Below are 17,780 nucleotides of genomic sequence, written 5' to 3'. Positions count from 1 at the left end.
CCCCCGCCCCGCTCCCGATGCCGGCCCGCGCCGCGCCGCTGCCGCCGGCCCCGCTGCCCGCCGAGCTGCGCCGACGGTGAGTCCCGGCCGGGAGACGGGAGTGAGGCGGGAGTGAGGGCCCCCCTCTCACTGACCCCAGAGCCCTTAGGGACCCGCACAGACCTCAGAGCCCCTCAGAAACCTCAGAGCCTTCAGAGCCCCTCAGAGCTCTCAGAGCCCCTCACAGCAATTCACAGACCTCAGAGCCCCTCACAGACCTCAGAGCTCCTCACAGACCTCAGAGACCCTCACAGATCTCAGAGCCCTTAGAGCCCCTCAGAGCCTTCAGAGCCCCTCATAGACCTCACAGCCCTCAGAGCCCCTCACAGACCTCAGAGCCCCTCAGAAACCTCAGAGACCCTCACAGATCTCAAAGACCCTCAGAGACATCAGAGCCTCTCACAGACTTTAGAGCCCCCCATAGACCCCAGAGCCCCTCAAAGCCCCTCAGAGCCTTCAGAGCCCCTCACAGACTTTGGAGCCCTTAGAGCTCCTCACACACCTCAGAGCTCTCAGAGCCCCTCACAGACCCCAGAGCCCCTCACAGCCCTCAGAGACCTTCGTAGCCCATCACAGACTTCAGAGCTCTCAGGGCCCCTCACAGCTTTCACAGCCCTTCAGAGCCCGTCACAGCCCTCAGAGACTCTCACAGACTTCAGAGCTCAGGGCCCTTAGGGACCCTCACAGACCTCAGAGCCCCTCAGAAACCTCAGAGCCTTCAGAGCCCCTCAGAGCTCTGAGAGCCCTCACAGCAATTCACAGACCTCAGAGCCCCTCACAGACCTCAGAGCTCCTCACAGACCTCAGAGACCCTCACAGATCTCACAGCCCCTCAGAGCCCCTCAAAGCCCCTCACAGACCTCAGAGCTTCTCAGAGATATCACAGCCCCTCACAGACTTTGGAGCCCTCACAGCCCCTCACAGACCTCACAGCTCTCAGAGACTCTCACAGACTTCAGAGCCCCTCAGAGCCTTCAGAGATCTCAGAGCCCCTCACAGCTCTTTGAGCCCCTCAGAGCTCTCAGAGCCCCTCACAGCCCTCAGAACTCCTCACAACGCTCACTGCACTCACAGCTCTCAGAGCCCCTCATGACCCCTCACAGCCCCTCAGGGTGGGCTCACACCCAGAGCCCACCCAGGAAGGGCTGAGACCCCCGGGATGGGCTGAGGACCCCCGGGATGGGCTGAGACCCCTGGGATGGGCTGAGACCCCTCAGCCTTGGCAATGTCACCCCCCATGGCACTGTCCCCTCCTCAGCCCTGTCAGTGACATCTCCCGGGATGGCCTGAGACCCCCGGGATGGGCTGAGACCCCCGGGATGGGCTGAGACCCCCTGGGATGGGCTGAGGACCCCCGTGATGGGCTGAGGGCCACCAGGATGGGCTGAGACCCCCAGGATGGGCTGAGGACCCCCAGGATGGGCTGAGGACCCCCAGGATGGGCTGAGACCCCCAGGATGGGCTGAGGACCCCCGGGATGGGCTGAGACCCCCGGGATGGGCTGAGGACCCCCGGGATGGGCTGAGGGCCACCAGCCCTGGCACATTTTGGGGTGACCCCGGTGGGAATTGTCACTGTCGTCCCCCCCCAAAACCCCAAACCCCTCCTGTGCCCCCCAGGGCAGGAAGGGGGGCCCCAAACCCCTCCCCCACTTCCGGCGCGGTGCCCGCGCTGTCCCCGTGGCTGTCCCTGAACCCGGGGGACCCCAAACCCCCCAAAACACCCCCAAAACCATCCCAGAGCCACCCAAACCCCCCCAGAGCCCCCCAACCCCAATCCTGGGGTCCTGACCCCAATCCTGATGGTTCTGACCCCAATCCTGGGGTCCTGACCCCAATCCTGATGGTTCTGACCCCAATCCTGGGGTCCTGACCCCAATCCTGATGGTTCTGACCCCAATCCCAGGGTCCTGACCCCAATCCTGGGGTTTCTGACCCCATCTCAGGGGTCGTGACCCCATCCTTGGGGGTCCTGTCCCAAATCCTGGGGGTTCTGACCCAAATTCTGGGTTCCTGACCCAAATCTTGATGGTTCTGGCCCCAATCCTGAGGTCCTGTCCCCAATCTGGGGGTCCTGACCCCAATCTCGGGGGTCCTGACCCCGATCCCAGGTTTCTTTCCTCAATCTGGGGGTCCTGTCCCCAATCCTGATGGTTCTGACCCCAGTCCTGGGACCCTGTCCCCAGTTTGGGGTTTCTGTCCCCAATCCCGAGGTTCTGTCCCCAGTTTGGGGGTTCTGTCCCCAATCCAGCATTCCCAGGGGTCCCAGCCCCCCATCCCTGCAGACAGGGACATTCTCGGTGGCACTGGAGGTGTCCCTTGGTGTCCCTCTGTCCCCTCTGGAGCCACCCCTCCTGTCCCTTTGTCCCCACTGGAGCCACCCCTGGTGTCCCTTTGTCCCCTCTGGAGCCACCCCTGGTGTCCCTCTGTCCCCTCTGGAGCCACCCCTGGTGTCCCTTTGTCCCCTCTGGAGCCACCCCTGGTGTCCCTCTGTCCCCTCTGGAGCCACCCCTGGTGTCCCTTGTCCCCTCCCTCGGTGTCCCCACCCCCGGTGTCCCTTGTCCCCTCCCTCGGTGTCCCCACCCCCGGTGTCCCTTGTCCCCTCCCTCGGTGTCCCCACCCCTGGTGTCCCTTGTCCCCTCCCTCGGTGTCCCCACCCCTGGTGTCCCTTGTCCCCTCCCTCGGTGTCCCCACCCCTGGTGTCCCTCTGTCCCCTTCCTCTGGAGCCACCCCTGGTGTCCCTTTGTCCTCCCTGGAGCCACCCCCGGTGTCCCTCTGTCCCCTCTGGAGCCACCCCTCCTGTCCCTTTGTCCCCACTGGAGCCACCCCTGGTGTCCCTTTGTCCTCCCTGGAGCCACCCCCGGTGTCCCTCTGTCCCCTCTGGAGCCACCCCTGGTGTCCCTTGTCCCCTCCCTCGGTGTCCCCACCCCCGGTGTCCCTTGTCCCCTCCCTCGGTGTCCCCGCCCGCTGACCCCGCTGTGCCCCGCAGGCTGCAGGACTTGGAGCGGGATGAGGAGCACCTGGGAGAGAAGGTGAGTCCAAAATGTCCCCGGTGTCACCTGGCAGTCCCTGTGTCCTGGCAGGAGGTGTCCCCTCCGTGCCCCACCTTGTCCCCATGGGAAGTCCTTCTGTGCCCCACAATGTCCCCATGCTGTCCCCTTCATCTTCTGTCCCTTGTGTCCCCATGCTGTCCCCTCTGTCCCCTGTGTCCCCAGCTGTCCCCTCCATTTTCTGTCCCCACGCTGTCCCCTCAGTCCTCTCCATCACTTTGTCCCCAGTGTCCCCTCCATTGCTTCCTTCTTCTCTGTCCCCTCCATCCCCAGTGTGCCCAATGTCCCTGCCATGTCCCCATTGTCCCCATGGTGTCCCCAATGTCCCTGGTGTCCCCAATGTCCCCACGGTGTCCCCAATGTCCCTGGTGTCCCCAGGAGAGTGTCCAGGAGAAGCTGAGCCTCATCCACGGCTTCCTGCCCCCGATGTCCCCACCATGTCCCCTCCATCCTCAATGTCCCTACACTGTCGCCATTGTCCCTGCCACGTCCGCTCGGTGTCCCCAGTGTCCCCTCGTGTCCCCAGTGTCCCTGCCATGTCCCCAATGTCCCCACGGTGTCCCCTCGGTGTCCCCAATGTCCCCAGGAGAGCGTCCAGGAGAAGCTGAGCCTCATCCACGGCTTCCTGCCCCCAATGTCCCCACCATGTCTCCTCCATCCTCAATGTCCCTGCCATGTCCCCAATGTCCCCACGGTGTCCCCTCGGTGTCCCCAATGTCCCCGGTGTCCCCAGGGGAGCGTCCAGGAGAAGCTGAACCTCATCCACGGCTTCCTGCCCCCATGTCCCTGCTGTGTCCCCTCCATCCCCAGTGTCCCCAATGTCCCCTCGTGTCCCCACTGTCCCTGCCATGTCCCCAATGTCCCCTCGTGTCCCCAATGTCCCTGCCATGTCCCCACTGTCCCTGCCATGTCCCCAATGTCCCCTCGGTGTCCCCGGTGTCCCCAGGAGAGCGTCCAGGAGAAGCTGAGCCTCATCCACGGCTTCCTGCAGGCCGAGGTGCAGCTGCAGCTCAGCGAGCTCGAGGCCAAACTGCGCCGCGAGGAGCTCTCGGAGGTGAGACCCAGGGCCTGGGGTGGGGCTGAAACACCTGGGAAAGCCTAAAACACCCTGGGGTTTGGGGTAAAACACCCGGAGAACTCTGGGAAGAGCCCAGGGTTTGGGATAAAACACCTGGATTTGGGGGTAAAACACTAGGATTTGGGGGTAAAACACCAGGATTTGGGATACAACACCAGGAAACCAGGAACACCCCAGGATTTGGGGTAAAACACCTGGAGAACTCTGGGAAAAGCCCAGGATTTGGGGTAAAACACCTGGAGAACTCTGGGAAAAGCCCAGGATTTGGGATAAAACACCAGGATTTGGGGGTAAAACACCAGGATTTGGGGGTAAAACACCAGGATTTGGGGGTAAAACACCAGGATTTGGGATACAACACCAGGAAACCAGGAACACCCTGGGACTTTGCTCAGCCCCCACTTTCCCTGTGGGATTTGGGATCACGAATCCCTGTGGGATTTGGGATCACACTGTGGGATTTGGGCTCAGCCCCCATTTCCCTGTGGGATTTGGGATCACGACTCCCTGTGGGATTTGGGATCACAACTCCCTGTGGGATTTGGGATCACAAATCCATATGGGATTTGGGATCACGACTCCCTGTGGGATTTGGGATCACGACTCCCTGTGGGATTTGGGATCACGACTCCCTGTGGGGTTTGGGATCACGACTCCCTGTGGGATTTGGGATCACAACTCCCTGTGGGATTTGGGATCACAAATCCATATGGGATTTGGGATCACGACTCCCTGTGGGATTTGGGATCACGACTCCCCAGGATTTGGGGCTCAGCTCCAGGTGCTCCCTTCCCCAGGAGCGTTACCTGGCCAAGGTGAAGGCGCTGCTGCGCCAGGAGCTCTCGGCCCCCAATGGCTCCGGGGCCCCCAACCCCAACGGGTGCCCCGGGAACGGCGCCTCCGGCAGCGACGACGACGACGACGCGGCCATGGAGCTCGAGGAGGGCGTGGCAGCGTCCTCGTCCCCGTCCTGCCCCGGCCCCGCCGCGCGGGCGCGGAAATCCCGCCGGAGCCGCTCCAACGGAGACGCCAGAAGTAAGGGTTTGGGGTTTCCGGGGGGTTTTGGGGTGGAATCGGGGGTTTCTGGGGGGTGGATTGAGGGCTGGGATCCCCTTGGGAAGGGTTTTGGGGTTTTCCTCACCTTGGAATGTGACAATTCCCATTGGGATTGAGAGCTGGGATCCCTTGGGAAGGGTTTTGGGGTCTCCTCAGGAAGGGTTTTGGGGTCTCCTCACCTTGGAATGTGACAATTCCCATTGGGACTGAGAGCTGGGATCACCTTGGGAAGGGTTTTGGGATCTCCTCAGGAAGGGTTTTGGGGTCTCCTGCCTTTGGGGTGTGACAATTCCTGTTGGGATTCAGAGTTGGGATCACCTTTGAAATGGTTTTGCGGTCTCCTCACCTTGGAATGTGACAATTCCCATTGGGATTGAGAGCTGGGGTCCCTTGGGAAGGGTTTTAGGGTCTCTTCAGGAAGGGTTTTGGGGTCTCCTCACCTTGGGCTGGGACAATTCCCGTTGGGATTTGGGATCCACCGTGCTTTTCCCGCAGAGTCTCCGGCCAGCTCCCGCGTCACCCGCAGCTCCGGCCGGCAGCCGACCATCCTCAGCCTCCTGTCCAAAGGGTCAGTGGGAAGGGTCACCCTCCTCTTCCTCATCCCGCCATCCCAAACCCTTCCCCATTCCCAAAAAACCCCGTCCCGGCTCCATCCCGCAGATCCAACAAGCGGAAATCGGAGGAGGTCAACGGGGAGGTGAAGCCGGAGCTGATGAACGTGGAGAAGGAGGAGGAGGAGCTGGAGGAGAAGGTCGGTGCTGACATCCTGGGGGGTTATTTTGGGCTTTTTTTGAGGTTTTTGGGGGAAGGGATTCAAGGGTTTTGCCCTTTCTCCTCCTTTTTCTCCCTTTTCCTTTCTTCTCCCTTTCTCCTCCTTTTCCCCCTTTTTTCCGTTTTCTTTTCTTCTTTTTTTCTCCATTTTCTCATTCTTTCTTATTTTGTTTTTCTGGTTTTTCTTGTTTTCTTTTGTTTTCTCTTTTTCTTGATTCTCTCTTTTTGCCATCTTTTTTCTGTCTTTTCTTCTGTTTTCTTCTCTTTCCTTTTTTTCTTTCTTTCTTTTTCTTTCTCTTTCTTTCTTTCTTTCTTTCTTTCTTTCTTTCTTTCTTTCTTTCTTTCTTTCTTTCTTTCTTTCTTTCTTTCTTTCTTTTCCTTTTTTCTCTTTCTTTCTTTCTCTTTTGCCTTCCTTCTTTTCTTTTCTTTTCTCTTTTCTTTTCTTTTCTTTTCTTTTCTTTTCTTTTCTTTTCTTTTCTTTTCTTTTCTTTTCTTTTCTTTTCTTTTCTTTTCTTTTCTTTTCTTTTCTTTTCTTTTCTTTTCTTTTCTTTTCTTTTCTTTTCTTTTCTTTTCTTTTCTTTTCTTTTCTTTTCTTTTCTTTTCTTTTCTTTTCTTTTCTTTTCTTTTCTTTTCTTTTCTTTTCTTTTCTTTTCTTTTCTTTTCTTTTCTTTTCTTTTCTTTTCTTTTCTTTTCTTTTCTTTTCTTTTCTTTTCTTTTCTTTTCTTTTCTTTTCTTTTCTTTTCTTTTCTTTTCTTTTCTTTTCTTTTCTTTTCTTTTCTTTTCTTTTCTTTTCTTTTCTTTTCTTTTCTTTTCTTTTCTTTTCTTTTCTTTTCTTTTCTTTTCTTTTCTTTTCTTTTCTTTTCTTTTCTTTTCTTTTCTTTTCTTTTCTTTTCTTTTCTTTTCTTTTCTTTTCTTTTCTTTTCTTTTCTTTTCTTTTCTTTTCTTTTCTTTTCTTTTCTTTTCTTTTCTTTTCTTTTCTTTTCTTTTCTTTTCTTTTCTTTTCTTTTCTTTTCTTTTCTTTCCTTTCCTTTCCTTTCCTTTCCTTTTCCTTTTCCTTTTCCTTTTCTCTTTCCTTTTTCCTGCTCTTTCCCCCTTATTTTCTTCCTCCCCTTTTCCTCATTTTCCCGTTATTTTTTCTCTCTTTTCCTCCTCTTTTCCTTTCCCTTCTCCTTTTTCCTCCTCTTTCCCCCATTCCCTTCCTCTCCCCTACCCAAACCCCCCATTTTTCCCCCAAACCCCCCAATTTTGGGTTTTTCGCAGCCTTTGCCGACTACATCCTGATGGAGCCGAGCGAGGAGTACGCACCGACCTTCGCGCTGATGCAGGAGAAGATCTACATGAGCAAGATCGTGGTGGAGTTCCTGCAGAACAACCGCCACGTCAGCTACGAGGACCTGCTCAACAAGATCGAGGTGACAGCGCCGCCGCCGTGTCACCTCCCTGTGGTGTCACCTCCCTGTGGTGTCACCTTCCCATGGTGTCACCTCCCTGCGGTGTCACCTCCCCATCCTGGGGACAGTTCCCCTGTGGAAAAGATGGGATGGGGTCAGGAGCAGGAGGAGGAGGTGGTGACATGGTGGTGACATGGTGGTGACATGGTGGTGAGATGGTGGTGAGCTCAGCGAGGTCGAGGTGACAGTGTCACTGTGGTCATCCCCACCCCCTTCACAACCATTCCAAACCATTCCAAACCATCCCCAACCCTTTCCAACCATTCCCAACCATTCTAAACCATCTCAACCCTTCCCGACCATTCCAAACCATTCCCAACCATCCCCAACCATCTCCGACCCTTTCCAACCATTCCAAACCATTCCCAACCATCCCCAACCATCTCCAACCATCTCCGACCCTTTCCAACCATTCCCAACCATTCCAAACCATCTCAACCCTTTCCCAGTCTTGGTGACCTTTGGAATGGGTGGTCTGGAGAGGGCTCAACGGCCATCCCAAATAATTCCCAACCATCCCAACCCATCCCCAACCATCTCCAACCCGTTCCAGCCATTCCCAACCATTCCAAACCATTCCCAACCATTCCAAACCATCTCAACCCTTCCCAATCATTCCAAACCACTTGAAACCATCCCCAACCCTTCCAAACCATCTCAACCTTTCCCAGCTATTCCCAACCATTGGAATGGGTGATCTGGAGAGGGGTCAACGGCCATCCCGAACCATTCCAAATCATTCCCAACCATCTCCAGCCATCCCCAACCATTCCAATACTGGGGTCAGGAGCAGGAGGAGGAGGTGGTGACATGGTGGTGAGATGGTGGTGAGATGGTGGTGGAGGTGGCACCAGCTCAGCGAGGTCGAGGTGACAGTGTCACTGTTGTGGTCATCCCCACCCCCTTCACAACCATTCCAAACCATTCCAAACCATTCCACGTCCAACCATTCCAAACCATCTCAACCCTTCATGACCATTCCCAACCATCTCCAACCCTTTCCAACTCTTTCCAACCGTTCCCAACCATCTCCAACCATTCCCAACCATTCCCAACTATCTCCAACCCTTTCCAACCATCTCAACCCTTCCCAACCTTTCCCAGTCTTGGTGACCTTTGGAATGGGTGGTCTGGAGAGGGCTCAACGGCCATCCCAAATAATTCCCAACCATTCCAACACTTTCCAACCATTCCAACCATCCCAACCCATCCCCAACCATCTCCAACCCGTTCCAGCCATTCCCAACCATTCCAAACCATTCCCAACCATTCCAAACCATCTCAACCCTTCCCAATCATTCCAAACCACTTGAAACCATCCCCAACCCTTCCAAACCATCTCAACCTTTCCCAGCTATTCCCAACCATTGGAATGGGTGATCTGGAGAGGGGTCAACGGCCATCCCGAACCATTCCAAATCATTCCCAACCATCTCCAGCCATCCCCAACCATTCCAATACTTCCCAACCATTCCCAACTATCTCCAACCCTTTCCAACCATCTCAACCCTTCCCAACCTTTCCCAGTCTTGGTGACCTTTGGAATGGGTGGTCTGGAGAGGGCTCAACGGCCATCCCAAATAATTCCCAACCATTCCAACACTTTTCAACCATTCCCAACCATCCCAACCCATCCCCAACCATCTCCAACCCGTTCCAACCATCCCAGCCATTCCCAACCATTGGAATGGGTGGTCTGGAGAGGTGTCAACGGCCATCCCCAACCATTCCCAACCATCCCCAACCATCTCCAACCATCTCCAACCCTTTCCAACCATTCCCAACCATCCCCAACCATAACTCTTTCCAGCCTTTCCCAACCATCTCCAACACTTCCCAACCATTCCCAACTATCTCCAACCCTTTCCAACCATCTCAACCCTTCCCAACCTTTCCCAGTCTTGGTGACCTTTGGAATGGGTGGTCTGGAGAGGGCTCAACGGCCATCCCAAATAATTCCCAACCATTCCAACACTTTCCAACCATTCCCAACCATCCCAACCCATCCCCAGCCATCTCCAACCCGTTCCAACCATCCCAAACCATTCCAAACCATCTCAACCCATCCCAACCATTCCCAACCATTGGAATGGGTGGTCTGGAGAGGTGTCAACGGCCATCCCCAACCATTCCCAACCATCCCCAACCATCTCCAACCATCTCCAACCCTTTCCAACCATTCCCAGCCATCCCCAACCTTGGTGACCTTTGGAATGGGTGGTCTGGAGAGAGGTCAACGGCCATCCCCAACCATCCCCAACCATTCCAAACCATCTCCGGCCATCCCCAACCATTCCAAACCATCCCAAACCATTCCCAACGTGATGACCTTTGGAATGGGCGATCTGGGGAGGGGTCAGCTGCCATTCCTGGCCATCTCCAGCCCTTCAAACCATTCCCAACTTGATGACCTTTGGAATGGGCGATCTGGGGAGGGGTCAGCTGCCATTCCCGGCCATCTCCAACCCTCCCGAAATTCCCCCAGACCACGGTGCCGCCGGCGGGGCTCAACTTCAACCGCTTCACGGAGGACTCGCTGCTGCGCCACGCGCAGTTCGTGGTGGAGCAGGTGGAGAGCTACGATGAGGCCGGCGACAGCGACGAGCCCCCGGTGCTCATCACGCCCTGCATGAGGGACCTCATCAAGCTGGCCGGGGTCACCCTGGGCAAGAGGTGAGGTTTGGGGGCAAAAAACCCAGAATCGGGAAAATCCGACCAAAATCTGGGAGGGTTTGGGCTCTGGGGTCTCAATATTGGGGAAATCTGCCCAAAATTGGGGATTCTCATGCTGGGCATGAGGGACCTCATCAAGTTGGGTGAGGTCACCCTGGGCAGGAGGTGAGGTCTGGGGGCAAAAACCCCAAAATTGGGAAAATCCAACCAAAATTTGGGAAGTGGGACCTCAAAAGTAAGAGAATTTGCCCAGAATTGGGGAGGGTTTGGGTTCTGTGCCCACAAAATTGGGAGAATCCAACCAAAATCGAGAAAATCTTCCCAAAACTGGTGAGGATTTGGGTTCAGTGGCATGAGAAGTGCTGGGAATCAGAACAGAAACCCTCCCAAAATTGGGAAGATCCTCCCAAAACTGGGAGAATTCTCCCAAAATTGGGAAGATCCTCCCAAAACTGGGAGATTGTCCCAAAATTGGGAAGATCCTCCCAAGATCACAAAAACCCTCCCAAAATTGGGAAGATCCTCCTAAGAAGGGTCACCAGTGGTGGGGCGGGGATGGGGTGGTGTTGGAGGGTCTTTCAATCTTGGTCAATGTCAATGTCTTGCGTTGGGTTGGTTGGTCTTGAAAAACTCCCAGCGTTGGCCAACATCAGCATCATGGGTTGGGTTGGTTGGTCTTGAAGGACTCCCAGTGTTGGTCAACATCAGCATCATGGGTTGGATTGGTTGGTCTTGAAGGACTCCCAGTGTTGGCCAACATCAAGGTCATGGGTTGGGTTGGTTGGTCTTGAAGGACTTGCGGTGTTGGCCAACATCAGCGTCGTGGGTTGGATTGGTTGGTCTTGAAGGACTCCCAGTGTTGGCCAACATCAGCGTCATGGGTTGGCTTGTTTGTCTTGAAGGTCTCTTCCAGTCTTGGTCAACATCAGCGTCATGGGTTGGGTTGGCTGATCTTGGAGAGTTTTCCAATCTTGGTCAATGTTACTGTCATAGGTTGGGTTGATCTTGGAGGGCTTTTCCAGCCTTGGTCAACGCCAATGTCATGGGTTGGGTTGGTTGGTTTTGGAAGATCTTCCAACCTTGGTCGACATCAACATCACGAGTTGGTTGAGTTGATCGTGGAGGAGCGTTCCTGGTGTCACCGGTGTCCCCTGTCCCGTGCCAGGTGTGCCAGCAGCCCGAGTGTGGCAAGTGCAAGGCGTGCCAGAACATGGTCAAGTTCGGGGGCAGCGGCCGCAGCAAGCAGGCGTGTCTGCAGAGGAGGTGGGTGGCCCTGTCCCCAAGGTCCCTGTCCCCAGTGTCCCCATCCCTGAGCCCCCGGTGACGTCCCTGGTGACGTCCCAGGTGTCCCAACCTGGCGGTGCGGGAGGCGGACGAGGACGAGGAGGTCGATGACAACATCCCCGAGATGCCCTCGCCCAAGAAGATGCTGCAGGGCCGCAAGAAGAAGCAGAACAAGAGCCGGATCTCCTGGGTCGGGGAGCCCATCAAGGTGAGGCACCTGGGCAGGTGAGGGGGCCTGGAAAGGTGAGGGGACGTGTCCAGGTGAGGGGAACCCATCCAGGTGAAGGCCCCATCCAGGTGAGGGCCCCATCCAGGTGAGGGCCCCATCCAGGTGAGGGCCCCATCCAGGTGAGGGCCCCATCCAGGTGAGGGCCCCATCCAGGTGAGGGCCCCATCCAGGTGAGGGCCCCATCCAGGTGAAGGCCCCATCCAGGTGAGGCCGGCACCTGTAACGGCCCCGTGCCCCGGCAGAGCGACGGCAAGAAGGATTATTACCAACGCGTCTGCATCGACTCCGAGACCCTGGAGGTGGGCGACTGCGTGTCCGTGAGCCCCGACGACCCCACCAAGCCCCTCTACCTGGCCAGGTGAGTCCTCCATGTTCCCACAGGGGTGGGGACATGGGGACATCCCCACCGAGAGCCTCTGCCTGGCCAGGTGGGTCTCCATTCTCCCATGGGGTGGGAACAGAGGATGTTCCTGATGATCCCACCAAGCCTGGTGGGTTCTCCGTTCTCCATGGGGTTGGGGATATGGGGACATCCCTGATGATCCCACCAAGCCAAGCGGGTTTTCCATTCTCCCGTGGTGTTGGGGACATCTCCAATGCTCCCACCGAGCCTGGTGGGTTCTCCATTCTCCCGTGGGTTGAGGACAACCCCAATGATCCCACCAAGTCAGGTGTGTTCTTCATTCTTCCATGGAGAGCCCCGACGACCCCACCAAGCCCCTCTACCTGGCCAGGTGAGTCCTCCGTGTTCCCACAGGGGTGGGGACACGGGGACATCCCTACCAAGACCGTCTACCTGGCCAGGTGGGTCTCCATTCTCCCATGGGGTGGGAACAGAGGATGTTCCTGATGATCCTACCAAGCCTGGTGGGTTCTCCTTGCATCCATGGGGTTGGGGACATGAGGATATCTCCAATGATCCCACCAAGCCTGGTGGGCTCTCCATTCTCCCATGGGGTGGGAACAGAGGATGTTCCTGATGATCCTACCAAGCCTGGTGGGTTCTTGCACCCATGGGGTTGGGGACATGGGGACATCTCCAATGATCCCGCCAAGCCAGGTGGGTTCTCCATTCTCCCATGGGTTGGGAACAGGGGATGTCCCCGATCATCCCACCGAGCCAGGTGGGTTTTCTCTGCTCCCATGGGACTGGGGATGTGGCAACATCCCCTGATGATCCCACCAAGCCTGGTGGGTTCTCCCTGCTCCCATGGGGTTGGGGACATGGGATGTCCCTGATGATCCCACCAAGCCTGGTGGGTTCTCCTTGCACCCATGGGGTTGGAGACATCCCTGATGATCCCACCAAGCCTGGTGGTTTCTCCATTCTCCCATGGGGTTGGAGACATCCCTGATGATCCCACCAAGCCTGGTGGGTTCTCCTTGCACCCATGGGGTTGGGGACATGGGATGTCCCTGATGATCCCACCAAGCCTGGTGGGTTCTCCCTGCTCCCATGGGGTTGGGGACATCTCCAATGCTGCCACCAAGCCAGGTGGGTTCTCCTTTCACCCATGGGGTTGGGGATATGGGGACATCTCCAATGGTCCCACCAATCTGGTTGGGTTCTCCCTGCTCCCATGGGCTTGGGGACACGGGGACGTCCCCTCTCACACCTCCTGCCCCTCAGGGTGACGGCCATGTGGGAGGACAGCAGTGGCCAGATGTTCCATGCCCACTGGTTCTGCCCGGGCTCGGACACCGTCCTGGGGGCCACCTCGGACCCCCTGGAGCTGTTCCTGGTGGACGAGTGCGAGGACATGCAGCTGTCCTACATCCACGGCAAGGTCAACGTCATCTACAAGGCGCCCTCGGACAACTGGGCCATGGAGGTGGGGCCAGCGCCGCGGGTCCGGCCGGTGCCGGTCGGCGCCGCCGATCGCGGCCACCCCGCTGGTTTTGTCCTTCAGGGCGGGCTGGACACGGAGATCAAGATGGTGGAAGACGATGGGAGGACCTACTTCTACCAGATGTGGTACGACCAGGAGTACGCGCGCTTCGAGAGCCCGCCCGACGCGCAGCCCACCGAGGACAACAAGTACAAGTCCGTTTTTGGGTGGAAAAACCAAAATTTTGGGTTCTTCCCGCCCCAAAAATGGATTTTTTTTGGAGAACGTGGTGGTGTTCCGGCAGGTTCTGCTTGAGCTGCGCGCGCCTGGACGAGGTGAGGCACAAGGAGATCCCCAAGGTGGCCGAGCCGCTGGAGGAGGCCGACGGCAAGATGTTCTACGCCGTGGCCACCAAGAACGGCGTCCAGTACCGGGTGGGGGACGGCGTCTACCTGCTGCCCGACGCCTTCTCCTTCAGGTGGGCTTGGGGACCTCACCCTTGGGCTGGGATTTGGGGATTTTGGGGGGATAAATTGAAATTACGGAGTTGAGGCTCTAAAACCTCCCCACGATCTCTCAATTCCAACTCTTAACCCAACTTTTGACAAAAAAAAATGGAGTCAAGGTTGGAAAACCCTTCCAAGATCTCTTGATTCCGCATCTTCACCCAACTTCTGGTGGACAAATTGGAATTATGGAATCATAGAACCAGTTAAGGTTAGGAGACCCAGCCAAGACCCCTCAATTCCAAACCTTCACCCAATTTTTGGTGTCAAGGCTGGAAAAGCCTTCCAAGATCCCTCAATTCCAACTTTTCACTCAACTTTTGGTGTCAGGGCTGGCAAAGCCTTCCAAGATCCCTCAATTCCAACTTTTCACTCAACTTTTGAGAAAAAAAAAATTGGAATCAAGGTTGGAAGACCCTTCCAAGACCCCTTAATTCCAAATCTTGACCCAACTTTTGGTGGACAAATTGGAATTATGGAATTATAGAACTCATTAAGGTTTGGAGACCCCTCCAAGATCCCTCAATTCCAACTTCTCACCCAACTTTTGACAAAAAAATTGGGGTCAAGGCTGGAAAACCCTTCCAAGATCCCTCAATTCCAACTTCTCACCCAACTTTTGACAAAAAAATTGGGGTCAAGGCTGGAAAACCCTTCCAAGATCCTTCAATTCCAAATCTTCACCCAAATTTTGGGACGTTTTTTGAGGCATTTATGGGACCTTTTTTGGGGCATTTTTGGGACCGTTTTTGGGGCGTTTTTGGGACGTTTTTTGGGGCATTTTTGGGACTTTTTTGGGGCATTTTTGGGACCATTTTTGGGATGTTTTTGGGGCGTTTTTGGGATGGTTTTTGGGGCGTTTTCAGGACATTTTCGGGACATTTTTGGGGCGTTTTTGGGACTTTTTTGGGACATTTTTGGGACGTTTTTGGGACGGTTTTTGGCCATTTTTGGGGCGGTTTTGGGACGTTTTTTGGGACATTTTTGGGGACGTTTTTGGGACTTTTTTTCGGACATTTTTGGGACGTTTTTGGGGCGTTTTTGTGACGTTTTTGGGATGTTTTTGGGACATTTTTTGGGACGTTTTTGGGGCGTTTTTTGGGACTTTTTTGGACGTTTTTGTGGCATTTTTGGGAGGTTTCTGGGACGTTTTTGGGACTTTTTTTTGCGTTTTTGGGACGTTTTTGGGACGTTTTCCCCGATCCCCCAGCGTGAAGCCGGCCAGCCCGGCCAAGAGGCCCAAGAAGGAGGCGGTGGACGAGGAGCTGCACCCCGAGCACTACCGCAAGTACTCGGAGTACATCAAGGGCAGCAACCTGGACGCGCCCGACCCGTTCCGCGTGGGCCGCATCAAGAGCATCTTCTGCAGCCTGCGCGGCAACGGCAAACCCAACGAGGCCGACATCAAGCTCTGCATCTACAAGTTCTACAGGTGCCGAATCCAGGGGGTTTGGGGGCGTTTTGGGGGTCTGGGAAGGTTTGGAGTTGGTGGTGAAAGCAGGGCTTGATGTGGTTTGGCCCAAATCTTTGGAGGGTCTTGGTTGACTTCCCGACTTGGATGATCCTTGTTGGACCTTCCCAGTTGGAAAAATTCTCACAAAATTGGAAGGATTGTCCCAAAGTTGACCTCAAAATCGGGAATTTTGTCCCCAAATCCATGAGGGTTTCCAAAGTTGGGAAAATGCTCCCAAAATTGGTGAGGATTTGGGGTCGGTGGCGTGAGCAGTGCCGGGAATTGGGGTAGAAGTCCATGGAGTTGGATGGTCCTGATGGGACATCTTTGGATGTCTTTGGACTTCTTTGGACATCTTTGGATTTTTGAGGGTTTCCAAAGTTGGGAAAATGCTCCCAAAATTGGTGAGGATTTGGGGTCGGTGGCGTGAGCAGTGCCGGGAATTGGGGTAGAAGTCCATGGAGTTGGATGGTCCTGATGGGACATCTTCGGATGTCTTTGGACTTCTTTGGACATATTTGGATTTTTTGAGGGGTATCTTTGGATATTTTGGGACTTTTTGGATGTCTTGAGATGTCTTTGGACTTCTTTGGACATCTTTGGAATTTTTTTGGTATCTTTGGATATTTTAGGACATCTTTGGATGTTCTGCCATGTCTTGAGATGTCTTTGGATGTCTTTGGACTTCTTTGGACATCTTTGGAATTTTTTTGGGGTATCTTTGGATATTTTGGGACATGTTTGGATGTCCTGGCACGTCTTGAGATGTCTATGGATGTCTTTGGATTTCTTTGGGCATATTTGAATTTTTTTGGGGTATCTTTGGATATTTTGGGACGTTTTTGGATGTCCTGCCATGTCTTGAGATATCTTTGAATTTCTTTGAATTCTTTGGATGTCGTGGGAGGTCTTTGGATATTTTGGACATTTTTGGGTGTCCTGCCATGTCTTGAGATATCTTTGGATGTCTTTTGGCTTCTTTAGACATCTTTGGATATTTTTTTGGTATCTTTGGATACTTTGGAACGTTTTTAGATGTCTTGAGATGTCTTTGGACTTCTTTGGACATCTTTGGAATTTTTTTGGGGTATCTTTGGATATTTTGGGTCATTTTTGGATGTCCTTCCATGTCTTGAGATGTCTTTTGATGTCTTTGGACTTCTTTGGGGGGTTTTTTTTGTATCTTTGGATATTTTGGGATGTTTTTGGATGTCCTGGCGTATCTTGAGAAGTCTTTGGATTTCTTTGGACTTCTTTGGATGCCTTTGGAATTTTTTTTTTTTGTTTTGTATCTTTGGATATTTTGGGACGTTTTTGGATGTCCTGCCATGTCTTGAGATGTCTTTGAATGTCTTTAGACTTCTTTGGACATCTTTGCATTTTTATTTTGGTATCTTTGGATATTTTGGGTCATTTTTAGATGTCTTGAGATGTCTTTGGACTTCTTTGGACATCTTTGGATATTTTTTTGGTATCTTTGGATATTTTGGGTCATTTTTAGATGTCTTGAGATATCTTTGGATGTGTTTGGACTTCTTTGGATATCGTGGGAGGTCTTTGGACATCTTGTGACATCTTTGGATGTCTTTGGATGTCTTTGGACTTCTTTGGAATTTTTTGGGTATCTTTGGATATTTTGGGACATTTTTGGATGTTCTGCCATGTCTTGAGATGTCTTTGGATATCTTTGGACTTCTTTGGACATCCTTGGATTTTTTTTTTTTGTATCTTTGGATACTTTGGAACATTTTTGGATGTCTTGAGATGTCTTTGAATTTCTTTGAATTCTTTGGATGTCGTGGGAGGTCTTTGGATATTTTGGGACATTTTTGGATGTCTTGAGATGTCCTTGAATTTCTTTGGATGTCGTGGGAGGTCTTCGGACATCTTGTGCCATCTTTGGACATCTCCTGCTGCCTCAAGCTCCCTTAAACCCCATTTTCCTCAACCTCTCCCAGCCTTCCCTCCATCCCACCCCAAATCCCCTCTCCAGCCAACCCCACCTCGAGGAGAACCCACCTCGAGGAGAGCCCACCTCGAGGAGAACCCACCTCGTTCCTCCCCTAATCCCGCCGTTCTCCCGGCCACCTCCAGGCCCGAGAACACCCACAAGTCCACCAAGGCGAGCTACCATGCCGACATCAACCTGCTCTACTGGAGCGACGAGGAGGCCACCGTGGAGTTCCGGGCGGTGCAGGGCCGCTGCTCCGTGCTCTACGGCGAGGACCTGCCCGAGAGCATCCAGGACTACTCGGCCGGCGGCCCCGACCGCTTCTACTTCCTGGAGGTGAGGGGTGCGGGGAGACCAGGGGGCTGGGGACAGCAGGGAGGGAGAAAAGTGGGGGTGCTGGGGTCTCCAGGT

General features: G+C 54.2%; 1 protein-coding gene across 1 annotated transcript in view; it reads left to right on the top strand.

Annotated features, from left to right (window-relative positions):
- The first annotated feature begins 17 nt into the window (after nt 1-17).
- The window catches only part of LOC120508188 (DNA (cytosine-5)-methyltransferase 1-like), a 29,642-nt gene continuing 11,879 nt past the window's right edge, over nt 18-17,780 (top strand). Inside the window, exons 1-17 of the mRNA XM_039721560.1 lie at nt 18-76; nt 3,028-3,070; nt 4,035-4,142; nt 4,964-5,201; nt 5,718-5,790; nt 5,883-5,973; nt 7,247-7,405; nt 9,930-10,117; nt 11,020-11,059; nt 11,283-11,380; nt 11,462-11,609; nt 11,873-11,988; nt 13,261-13,462; nt 13,541-13,674; nt 13,764-13,937; nt 15,176-15,397; nt 17,513-17,705. Coding sequence (XP_039577494.1) covers nt 18-76; nt 3,028-3,070; nt 4,035-4,142; nt 4,964-5,201; nt 5,718-5,790; nt 5,883-5,973; nt 7,247-7,405; nt 9,930-10,117; nt 11,020-11,059; nt 11,283-11,380; nt 11,462-11,609; nt 11,873-11,988; nt 13,261-13,462; nt 13,541-13,674; nt 13,764-13,937; nt 15,176-15,397; nt 17,513-17,705 — 2,286 coding nt within the window. The remainder of the gene's footprint in view (nt 77-3,027; nt 3,071-4,034; nt 4,143-4,963; nt 5,202-5,717; nt 5,791-5,882; nt 5,974-7,246; nt 7,406-9,929; nt 10,118-11,019; nt 11,060-11,282; nt 11,381-11,461; nt 11,610-11,872; nt 11,989-13,260; nt 13,463-13,540; nt 13,675-13,763; nt 13,938-15,175; nt 15,398-17,512; nt 17,706-17,780) is intronic.

This window comes from Passer montanus, unplaced genomic scaffold (genome assembly GCF_014805655.1).
Source record: "Passer montanus isolate IOZ18808 unplaced genomic scaffold, ASM1480565v1 scaffold451, whole genome shotgun sequence".
Taxonomy (NCBI): domain Eukaryota; kingdom Metazoa; phylum Chordata; class Aves; order Passeriformes; family Passeridae; genus Passer; species Passer montanus.
This window is presented reverse-complemented; position numbering and strand designations above follow the sequence as displayed.